This window comes from Lynx canadensis, chromosome B3 (genome assembly GCF_007474595.2).
Source record: "Lynx canadensis isolate LIC74 chromosome B3, mLynCan4.pri.v2, whole genome shotgun sequence".
Classification (NCBI taxonomy): Eukaryota; Metazoa; Chordata; class Mammalia; order Carnivora; family Felidae; genus Lynx; species Lynx canadensis.
Window position 1 is genome coordinate 146,496,458 of NC_044308.2, and position 11,802 is coordinate 146,508,259.

The 11,802-nt window shown below is 45.6% G+C and overlaps 1 protein-coding gene across 1 annotated transcript; it reads right to left on the reverse strand.

The window, feature by feature from the left end:
* Window positions 1-272: 272 nt before the first annotated feature.
* On the reverse strand, window positions 273-10,917 carry LOC115508084. Its single transcript, XM_030306469.1, is given in 5 exon segments — window positions 273-516; window positions 2,705-2,852; window positions 3,880-3,982; window positions 10,163-10,674; window positions 10,776-10,917. Coding segments are annotated over 5 exon segments (1,053 nt in total). The 5' UTR covers window positions 10,822-10,917.
* Between the last annotated feature and the right edge of the window lie 885 nt (window positions 10,918-11,802).

An 11,802-nucleotide genomic window follows, 5' to 3' on the forward strand; every position in this document is an offset into this window, starting at 1 on the left:
TGATGGTGTAGTGCCTGTCACCATTTCTCTCTTTCACACTGGTCCGTGGATATGTTGGTATAGTGGTCTTGACAGGGAGGGCCTGGGATAGAAGTTACCTCTTCCCAGACACGTGTGCTGAGGCCTCCCATACTGAGGTGTCCCCGACAACACCTGTTAAATAGGGAGGCATTGTCAGCAGCAGAGAGGAATGCAGCCAGTAGGGGGAGGTTGCCTTGGTCATGTCCTCCGCCCAGGGAGACATGATGCTCCTGGTCGAGTTGCCTCTGTCACTAGGTAGGCATGGCTAAGCAAACACAACACCAGGGTACTGGCTGCAACACAGTGGACCCAGCAGCTGGCGTCTTCTTCGACACTAATCTAGGGATATGGTCTTTGGTGTCCAGCAATATCTCACTTGGAGATGAGTAGGAAATACACACCTCTGGAACCCCAGGATGGTGCCTGGTTGTTGGTCTCTGCAGGGAGTCTGACCTTTTATGGCACTGGTAACTTAGGGTGGGGTTCTGGCAACACCTGGAATCAAACCAAAGCAATGCTACAGACCACCGGCAAGCTCCAGCTCCTTCCCAGAGCAGCTGAGATGTGGGGGTGAGGACGAGTGAGCCATTCTCAGTGCTAACACATTGTTGGAGGGCACCACCTAGACCCCCAATCCCATCCCTGGGGACAAATGTGTTGGGGACCCCAGCTGTTGTACAAAATTAAGAACATGTAGACTGTATCCTGCTGAAGGAATAGGCAAGAGCCATTGCTCAGGGGGTGGACAGGCAGCTCCCTAGGCATCTGAGTTCTGGCTTTGGATACATGAGATGCATGGGGCCTTCCTGACTCAAGGTGGCGTTTCAGTGCACCCCCAACAAAGGAAATGGAGGCACAGGATTTATGACTCACAGGGCCCAGAAGCAAGGGTACACAAGGACCTTGGGAAGGGCAGGCCTCCTTTCCACAGTCCCAGTGATCAGGACATAGAAAACAGGGTAGCAAGTACCTGATTACTTGAGAATGGATGGGGCTGAAGTCCCTAACTTTTCACAGGCTCACCTCTGTGTGGTTATTTGAGAAGGCTCTCAGAAAACCCAAGTGGGAATCCTAGGAAGATCCTTATCTACGGTTAAACTCACTGAAAGGTAGGCAAGAGAAAGAGAGCAGGGATTCACATTCATCGGGCTCCAACTGGATGCCAGAGTCGTCCATAGGCACTTGTGCCTACCTTTCTGATTTATTTCATTTGGTGCTCCTTTAAACCTCATGGTCTCAGTCTCCCACATTTGGAAATTTGCTCTCCAGGGAGGCACAGCTTGTGCTAGGTGGAACCTAATGCCAGTCCCCTTCCCTCACAGCCCACAGACACCCCAGTGTGGAACGGGCAGTGTGGGTAGGTGGTAGCCCTCCATTATCCTGAACCCACATTGGGACTGGGGGAAGACAGATTACCTGGAGAATGAGAAAATGTTCAGTGTGCAACCACATAGTTTTGGAGACAACTCATGAATTTGTCCCTGAAAGAGCTTGTGTGAACGTCTCTTAATTCTGGAAGCATATACCTCAGTTCAAGACCCAGATGCTGACTCAGGTCCTCTGCACATAATCTCGGGCTCAGTTTGGGCTCTTGGAAGCTTAGATATATACGTAGAGGCCACAAGCATGCAGTTTGTTTTTTTTTTTCAACGTTTATTTATTTTTGGGACAGCGAGAGACAGAGCATGAACGGGGGAGGGGCAGAGAGAGAGAGGGAGACACAGAATCGGAAACAGGCTCCAGGCTCTGAGCCATCAGCCCAGAGCCTGACGCGGGGCTCGAACTCACGGACCGCGAGATCGTGACCTGGCTGAAATCGGACGCTAACCGACTGCGCCACCCAGGCGCCCCAAGCATGCAGTTTTTAAGTTTTATTTCAGCATTCTGGTCAGTGAGCCATGAGAGATTTGTGTCAGAGCCGTGATGTGCCTGTAGACCCCGTGTCTCCTGCAGACCCCCGGAAACGTGAATGTCAGCTCTGCAGCCTCATTACTGTATTTTCACACATGTGCCAGTTGGATTGTCTATAGTTGTTCAGCAGTTAGGAGGCTAATTATGGATTGTCGTCAGCAACAATCAGTCCCTTAACTTTCTCAGGGTTGATAATTTGACGTTTGTGGCGACACCACAAGGAATGCAGCTATTATGGCTTAAATGGGACCAAAAACCGCTCTGAGATATAACAGGGATTCATGAGTTTGCCTGACTGGCCCCATTCTTCTTGGAGGGGTTCACTGTCTGTGCTCCTACCAGTGCCTCATCCAGTGCACCATGGAGGATCCCAGCTTATGTGGCAATGGCATTTCCTGTTATTGTCACACGACCCTCTGTGACTGCATTTCTCTGGGATACAGTCATAATTCAGCTGAGCCACACTGCCAGTGCAGTAGGTGTCCTGACAGAGCTTTCCAGAAGCATAGGGGGTACCAGTTCTCACATGACCAATCTCGGTTGTTCCTGTGCTACTATGTAAATTCAGCCTCAAACACCAGAACCATGAGATCTCAGATGGATGGAATCCAACATGCTCTTGCAGCTGAGGGAGATGTGTGACATTCCTACACTGCAGCCTTCCACACGGCACGTCTGTGTGGGAACAGGGTTCAGCGTTGAATTCCCCGGGGTCTTCTGCAGTGTCTATATCGGCTGATTTTTTAATTTATGGTATAGCACACATCTTCACCTTTCCAGAATTTCTGCAAAGATTTCTTGGCAGTGCATAGTGCAGTCAGTGCAGTTCCCATGATAGCAGTAGCCCTTTTCAGTGCACGCGGTTCCATCTTGCATATGGAAGTCATCAGGGCCCGACAAGGACACCCCACGGCAGGACTCTGGAAGATCACATATATTTTGGATTGGCCTGCCAAGCGTCCCAGCATCGAAATCGGTGCAGTTTGTATAGCATCTGCCTGTATTACATTTGTCCCCAGGGGTTAAAATACAATCACTCACACAGCATAGATTGCTATAGCACTGCTCTAATGAACTGCAGTACAATGCTTGCCTGGGTCAGCTAAGTAGTTTGCAAAATGATTGTGGGTCAGGCTGTTATTTCAATGCACCATTTAGATGTTGAAGAGGCACTTGCCTAATCTGCCACTGATTATGTAGTGCGTATGAATGAAGGAACACTTCCTGAAAGCTTCAGGTATACAAGAGAATTGGGTCCTAATGCAGTTGGACCTTTTCTGGCAAGCATATTCATCAGTGTCAACCCACAAACCAATATTTTTTGCAATCTGATGTGTTGCTATGACAGACAAGAGTAAATAATATCTGCCTAAATAACCCATCATGACGGGGCTTTGTGGATGGCATATACTACATACAACTGGACTGAAATTAACTTCATGGGATCCATTGTGAATCGCAACTAAGGATGAATGTGGTTTAAGAATTTGAAAACCCTTGGACTCATAGTATCAAAAAAAAAAAAAAAGGACTCTGATGCAACACATATTTGCCCATGTTAGCTGGATCTCTCTCATTATAAATTATCATGAAACCAGTATAGTAACTTACACGAATCCCATGAAGCAATGAGTCAGTTAAGCTCACTAGCCTTATTAAGAATTGGGCACATTTTGACACGTGGTTGACACGTGGTTGAACATACTGTATATTGTTCAGGGTCTGAGAGCAAAATTCTGTGATGGGATGACTACAACTTACTAGAGATCCTGGGCACTGCACTGGTATTTCCTTGAGGAACAGGGGTCCCTATCCTCCTTATATCCCAGGTTATAATTAGGTCCCGTTGTATTGGTGTCTGCCACTCTCTGAGAAACAATGTGTTCAAATGTTGGGGATCGCTGATGCATCTGATTTCATAGGCAAGGTCATCCAACTTTATGATACCTTCAAGGCCCTGATAGCACGTGTCCATGGAGACCATGGAAAGAGGAATCTCCTCCAGGTAGCCGAGGTAGTAACAGTCTGGAGGCATGGAGGGGTAGTCCATCTGAAAGGCACCTGATCATCTTGAGTCATCATCAGCAGATGTATGGTCCAAAAGGGTGTCTTGTGCCGCATGTGGATAATGTGTCTCTTGGCCCCAAACACAGGCTACAGGACAGCAAGCCAGTCATCTGAATGCCCTTGCTGTTGTGCAGCTCCTTCTTTGTAATTACCACCTGAAGGAGATGTAGAGCCATGAGGGACGACCTTGAGAACCCTGGACAGGAGCCAGCACTGCCCAGAGTGCAAACTGCAAGAGGGACGCCCTCAAGGTGACCTGGCCCTCTGCCAGCCTCATGCCCCTGCTCCGGGACATCTGCCAGTGATAGTGGATAAATGGAGGATCCTCAGCAAAGTGAGGTCTAGGCCATCTGACAGAACAGAGGGCTGTACCGGGTGGCCAGCACCCTGCACCCGGGATCCACTTGTGGGGTTAGGTAACAGTCTCAGGGTGTGGCATTGTGTGACCCTGCACAACAGTTCAGCTGGGGTGGATGTGGGAGAAGCAGCAGGTGAGCCAGTTCAAGCGTGCTCACATGGACATAGTAAGGACTCGGACCCAGAGACATGGCTCTATTCAACACATTCCATCTTTCCTCCAGCTAGTGAATATGGGATATGAAATTTTAACACCCTGAACTTCTCTACCAATTCCATGTCCTGTGGTACTGCTGGGTCACTTTCTATGGACGACTGCTTTTCCTCATTATGGAGACCAATGCTTCCTACTTCCTTGGGATGTGGAGGTGGACATTATCAATTTTACCTTTATAGGTGACTAAAAAAATAGCTTTGTCGTTTTTCAAGTCTCATTCTGGTTAGACATTAGTTTTCAAGCCATTTGATCCTTTTGGTTTTTGGTTTGAAGCTTCCTCTGAGTTTACTGAAGAAACATTTCCCAGTATTCTGTCATGATTGGTGAAGTACAAGGTTGTATTTTAGTATTTTTTTTATGCCAGCTGGGGAGAACAGAAATTAGTGCTTACCATGTGTGAGCCCCAGGGGTTTTCCACTCCAATCCCTTATTGTGGTTCTTCCCTGGCCTCTGGCAGTCTCCTCCCACGCATGTGTGGTTCCCTCCTCAGCTGGAGATGCCAGGGAGTTGAGGTAACGTTGGCAGCTTGCACCATGGAATCTGCACATGATCAAAAGACGTTACCAACCATGGAACTCCTTTGTTTGATTAAATATGCTCTACTCCTTTAACACCCCCTGCGTCAGGGAGAAACCTCAGAGTTGGCTTTTGGACAGGAGTCTGCATTCTCACCAGTGGCTGTCCTTGTGCATAAAGCTCAAATTCCTTTCCTACCAAAACGAAAACTTTGAACGTTGACCTTTCCAGCAACAGGCAGCTGAATGCGGGTTTTGATAACAATAAAACAGAGTGGAGTGGCAGTTGCCAGGGTCTGGCAGAGAGGCGCAATGAGGGTTAGATATCAAGGGGTGTGATTTTCTGCTTTGGAAGACGACTAAGTTCTAGAGGTCTTCTCCACAACATTACATGTGTAGTTAACAATATTGTACTGTACGGTTAAAATTTAGTGAAGAGGGTGGATCTCAGTTTCAGTGAGATCTTCCCACAATACACGAGTTTTGCTTCTCACACAAAGTATGCATGGACACACACTCTGTACTGATAAGTGAAAATAATTTTAAAAAATTTACATACTTTGGATCCTAACCCTGAATATATGCCATTTATAAATATCTTCTTCCATTCCATAGGTTGCCTTTTAGTTTTGTTTATTCTTTCCTTCACTGTGCAGAAGCTTGCTATTTTGAGGTACTCCCAAGAGTTCATATATGTATGTACTTAATTTTCTTATAATATTTTAAATTTAAATACAAGTGTGTTAACCTACAGTGCAGTATTGATTTTAGGTGTAGAATTTTGTGATTCATCACATACATATAACACACAGTCCTCATTTCAATAAGTGCCCTTCTTTTTTTTTTTAATATCCCTTTGGTTTTATTTTTTTTATATATATATGAAATTTATTGACAAATTGGTTTCCATACAACACCCAGTGCTCATCCCAAAAGGTGCCCTCCTCAATACCCATCACCCACCCTCCCCTCCCTCCCACCCCCCATCAACCCTCAGTTTGTTCTCAGTTTTTAACAGTCTCTTGTGCTTTGGCTCTCTCCCACTCTAACCTCTTTTTTTTTTCCCTTCCCCTCCCCCATGGGTTTCTGTTAAGTTTCTCAGGATCCACATAAGAGTGAAACCATATGGTATCTGTCTTTCTCTGTATGGCTTATTTCACTTAGCATCACACTCTCCAGTTCCATCCACGTTGCTACAAAAGGCCATATTTCATTTTTTCTCATTGCCACATAGTATTCCATTGTGTATATATACCACAATTTCTTTATCCATTCATCAGTTGATGGACATTTAGGCTCTTTCCATAATTTGGCTATTGTTGAGAGTGCTGCTATGAACATTGGGGTACAAGTGCCCCTATGCATCAGTACTCCTGTATCCCTTGGATAAATTCCTAGCAGTGTTATTGCTGGGTCATAGGGTAGGTCTATTTTTAATTTTCTGAGGAACCTCCACACTGCTTTCCAGAGCGGCTGCACCAATTTGCATTCCCACCAACAATGCAAGAGGGTTCCCGTTTCTCCACATCCTCTCCAGCATCTCTAGTCTCCTGATTTGTTCATTTTGGCCACGCTGAGTGGCGTGAGGTGATATCTGAGTATGGTTTTGATTTGTATTTCCCTGATAAGGAGCGACGTTGAACATCTTTTCATGTGCCTATTGGCCATCCGGATGTCTTCTTTTTTTTTTTTTTTATATGAAATTTATTGACAAATTGGTTTCCATTCAACACCCAGTGCTCATCCCAAAAGGTGCCCTACTCAATACCCATCACCCACCCTCCCCTCCCTCCCACCCCCCATCAACCCTCAGTTTGTTCTCAGTTTTTAACAGTCTCTTATGCTTTGGCTCTCTCCCACTCTAACGTCCTTTTTTTTTTTTTTTTTCCTTCCCCTCCCCCATGGGTTCCTGTTAAGTTTCTCAGGATCCACGTAAGAGTGAAACCATATGGTATCTGTCTTTCTCTGTATGGCTTATTTCACTTAGCATCACACTCTCCAGTTCCATCCACGTTGCTACAAAAGGCCATATTTCATTTTTTCTCATTGCCACGTAGTATTCCATTGTGTATATAAACCACAATTTCTTTATCCATTCATCAGTTGATGGACATGTAGGCTCTTTCCATAATTTGGCTATTGTTGAGAGTGCTGCTATGAACATTGGGGTACAAGTGCCCCTATGCATCAGTACTCCTGTATCCCTTGGGTAAATTCCTAGCAGTGCTATTGCTGGGTCATAGGGTAGGTCTATTTTTAATTTTCTGAGCAACTCATCTTTGACAAAGCAGGAAAGAACATCCAATGGAAAAAAGACAGCCTCTTTAACAAATGGTGCTGGGAGAACTGGACAGCAACATGCAGAAGGTTGAAACTAGACCACTTTCTCACACCATTTACAAAAATAAACTCAAAATGGATAAAGGACCTAAATGTGAGACAGGAAACCATCAAAACCTTAGAGGAGAAAGCAGGAAAAGACCTCTCTGACCTCAGCCGTAGCAATCTCTTCCTCGACACATCCCCAAAGGCAAGGGAATTAAAAGCAAAAGTGAATTACTGGGACCTTATGAAGATAAAAAGCTTCTGCACAGCAAAGGAAACAACCGGATGTCTTCTTTAGAGAAGTGTCGGTTACAACATTTAAAATTTCAACATGACTGGGTTTTAGGTCATTTCTATCTGCAGTAAGGGTATCCTTCATGTCTCCTATGCTTTCCTCAAGCACAGCAAGTATCCTTATGATCGTTTTGAAAAATTCTATTTCCTTGTGAGAGTTTTTTGAAATTCTGTTTGAGGCATATTAGTTATATGTGCTTTAATAATATCCCTGGCAATGACCTTTTATCGTTTTTTCTTTTGGGATGAATTCCTCCATCATGGTGTATTTCTATTTATCCGCTTTCTTAAGTGTTTTAGAAAATCCTGTTTTGTTTTCTGCTTCTAGAGTAGTGTCTTTATTGAGAAGTGTTCAATTGCTGTTGAGGGCTTGACACTTTAGGAAGCATTTGTTGCACATTCTGTGTGCACTGTGCTGTCGTGTATTGGCTGCTCTGTCCCTCAGCTAAGTCCTCTGCAGAGTTTCTCCTTGTCTCCAGTGATGAGTGTTTAGACATTGTCCACAATGTTGTGAGTTTTAACCAGGTGAGTTTGTTCTGCCTGTAAAAGAGGCTCATTCCTATTTCCCCTAGAGGTGAAGCTATGCCTCACTATATGGTCAGTAGACTTGGTGTCTTTGTGGGTATATGTCGTCTTTTGAGGGAGGGGCGTTGTGCTGATCTTGTTTCCAGGCCCTCTTTCTCTAGTCAGGAAGCACCTGAGGAAGGCAAGGGGGGTGTATAGCTTGGTGTCAGTGGCTCAGCTTCTACTGGGAGGTTCTGTGCTGCTCACTGAATTCTGTCCATGCTGATTGGTGGGAGGAAATATTGGCATCAGCTCCCTGTCTAGTCCCTTGAGTTGGAGTTCCCAGCCTCCCCTGTTCAGGAAGCTCTCCCACAGAGAGAACAATCTGTACCTGTGGGTCCCAGGCTTCCATCAGAACCCTGCTTTCACCCTGTCTGTGTCCAAACCATTGGCCCACCTGGTGGCACAGGGCTCTTATGTTTTACTCAGGAGCTCTAGCTGGGTTTGAAAACTCCAAATTATATGAACTCACTATGACCGGGACCCCACTGATCCTCTAGGAGAGGGTCTTGCTGTGCTGTGCCTGGAGCTAGTTATCCCAGGAGGGCAGTTGCATGAACACTAGGGGCTTGGAGTTCATGGTGAGGAAGAACATGAAGGAAGCATTCAGTTAGCTGCTCTCAACAGAGGCTCCTATGCTGATGACCAGGGCAGTGCAATGGTGCCTGTCAACTCTCCTGCCCCACGAGAGGCAATACTCCCTTTACGAAATGCACCCTGAGAAGGGAACTGTCTCTCCCCAAGTCGCCCAGGGGCTTCTCAGACCACAATGCCCCCTATGCGACTCTGCCTTCCTTCTCCACAGAAGCACAGCTATGCCCACCAGGCTCCATGCCAGTGATGGCTTGGACTTCTAAATCTTCAGTCTTTGAGCTGCACATTTACAGGAGGTTAACTTGTCATGATTATCTTTATGTGTCATCTTGACTGCATCATGGGTGCCCAGACTCCCCACTGTTTCTGTGGATGTCTGTGAAGTATTCCAGAAGAGACTGGCATTTCTATCCAAAGTTTCTGTCTGTCTGGGCATCACCCATTCCATTGAGGTTCTGAATAGAAACTGATGCAGAGGGAGGAGGAATTCCCTCAGTTTTACTTCCCATGTGTGTGTTTGAATTGGAACATTGGTCTCCTCTGGCCCTTGTTCTGAGAGTTACATCACCATCTCTTCACGTTTGAGACTAGACACTAGTTCAGAATCAGATGAGAATTACACCACTGGTTTTACAGGGTCTCCAGCATGTGAGAGTGGAATGTGGGTCTTATCAATGTATTTAGTCATGGAAACCAATGTGCTTTGGTTTCTGTTCCTCGGGAGAATCCTGACTAATACATGGAGATGAATTCTCTCTTCTTTAGAGGAATTGGATAAAGCCATAGCTCATTTAAAGTCCTGAGTAGCAAGTGCCAGGAGGGAAGTGTCACATTGTTGGGACAAGTGCTGGGTAAAGATAATGTGGGTCTGGGGGATCCTGTAGTCCTGGCTGCACAGTGAGTGCATCTGGGACTTCTGTTGGGGCGCCTGGGTGGCTCAGTTGGTTAAGCAGCCGACTTTGGCTCAGGTCATGATCTCGCGGTCCGTGAGTTCGAGCCCCGCAACGAGCTCTGTGCTGAGAGCTCAGAGCCTGGAGCCTGTTTCCGATTCTGTGTCTCCCTCTATCTGACCCTCCCCCGTTCATGCTTTGTTTCTCTCTGTCTCAAAAATAAATAAACGTTAAAAAATACTTTATAAAAAAAAAGGTTCAGCTGTTTTGTGTCAGGAAATCTGCAATTCACTCATACTGAGGGACAGCAGTAAGGAATGCAAACAACTGTGTCTTTGTGCATGTTAGGGTAGTTTTCCTATGACAACACAGTTGCTAATTCAGAGAATTAATAGATAAACACAGACCCTGTGACCAGAGAGGCTCCCTGGAGAAACTGCTGTGTGGAGAGGAAGCCCCAGACCCTGACAGGAAACCTGCCTGTAACCTCCATCTGCACCTGCTCCTGGGAACACAAACCAGAATTGTGCATAGTGTGCGCCCCCTGGTGGTGCTGATCCCCTCCTGCAGGGAGGTTTGTGTGTGGGCTCCCAGTGAGGTCCTTTCACTGTGTCTGTTGCACAGTAATATGTGGCCGTGTCCTCGGTCTTCAGGCTGTTCATCTGCAGATACAGCGTGTTCTTGGCGTTGTCTCTGGAGATGGTGAATCAGCCCTTCACGGAGTCTTCGTAGTATGTGCTACTTCCATCAGTATAAATATTTGCGACCCACTGCAGCCCCTTCCCTGGAGCCTGGCGGACCCAGCTCATGTAGTAGCTACTGAAGGTGAATCCAGAGGCCACACAGGTGAGTCTCAGGGACCCCCCAGGCTTCACCAGGTCTCCCCCAGACTCCACCAGCTGCACGTCACACTGGACACCTGCAGACACAAGACATCTTGGTCAGGAATCTGTCACACATCCACTCTTTCTCAGTCATGTCCACTCACATACTCTGTGTCTCTCATTCACCATGAATTACCTTTTAAAAGAGCAACCAGGAAAACCCAGCCAAGCACAAACTCCATGGTGAGGAGTTCTGTGTTCTATGTTCTGTGCTGATGACAGAATGGGAACACCTGGGACTCCCGGGGCTGGGGCTCCTCTCCCAGCTGCAGGGTTGGAGCTGGACTGGTTTAATCAGTACAGGGCGGGCCCTATTTGCATATCCTATGACTATATATCAGCCTCCAGACTTAGATTTGTTTCAAATTTAAAACCAGTGTTTGAGAGGCACTTCTAGATCACTTCTTGCAGAAGGCACGGTGATAATTCTAATCTGTGAACACAGTTATGTTTTCATCTGTGTTTGTCACTTTACATGTCTTTCTCCCAGCAGGTCATGTTTGGTATGCTATTTTACTTTTTAGTGAAATTTAATCCTAAATACTTTATTTTGTGCTTAAGAATTTTAATGTGTGTTTATTTTTGTGTGACAGAGAGAAGGAGAGGGAGATCAGAGAGAGAGAAGGGGACAGAGAATCCCAAACAGACTCTGAACAATCATTGCAGACCCTGCCTCAGAATTAAACTCAGGAACCATGAGATCATGAGCTGAGCCAAAATCAACAGTAGGCACTTAACGGATTGAGCCACACAGATGCTCCATTTTGTGCCATTTTCAATTGTGTGATTTTGTTAGTTTTTTAATATACTATGTTTTTGGTGTGTGGAAATACAGCATATTTTTTATGTTGATTTGTATCCTGAACTTTTCCTGAGTTTATTAGTTCTGATACTTTTTTTGTGGAGTTTCTAAGGTTTCACTATATGTAAGTTCGTGTGATTCTCAAACAAATAATTTTCGTCTTACTGATTTACATGTCTTTATTTCATTTTCTTACCTAATTTTTATGGGTACATCTGCAACTTGTAGGAGCAGCAAGCTTTTTCCTTCTTTGCTTCTGTGTTCTTTGTCTGGTCTAAGGATTCAATTGACATAAGACAGATCTACAGAACAGAATAGACTTCATTTTGCATGTGCACAAGCTTCCTAATAATATGACACG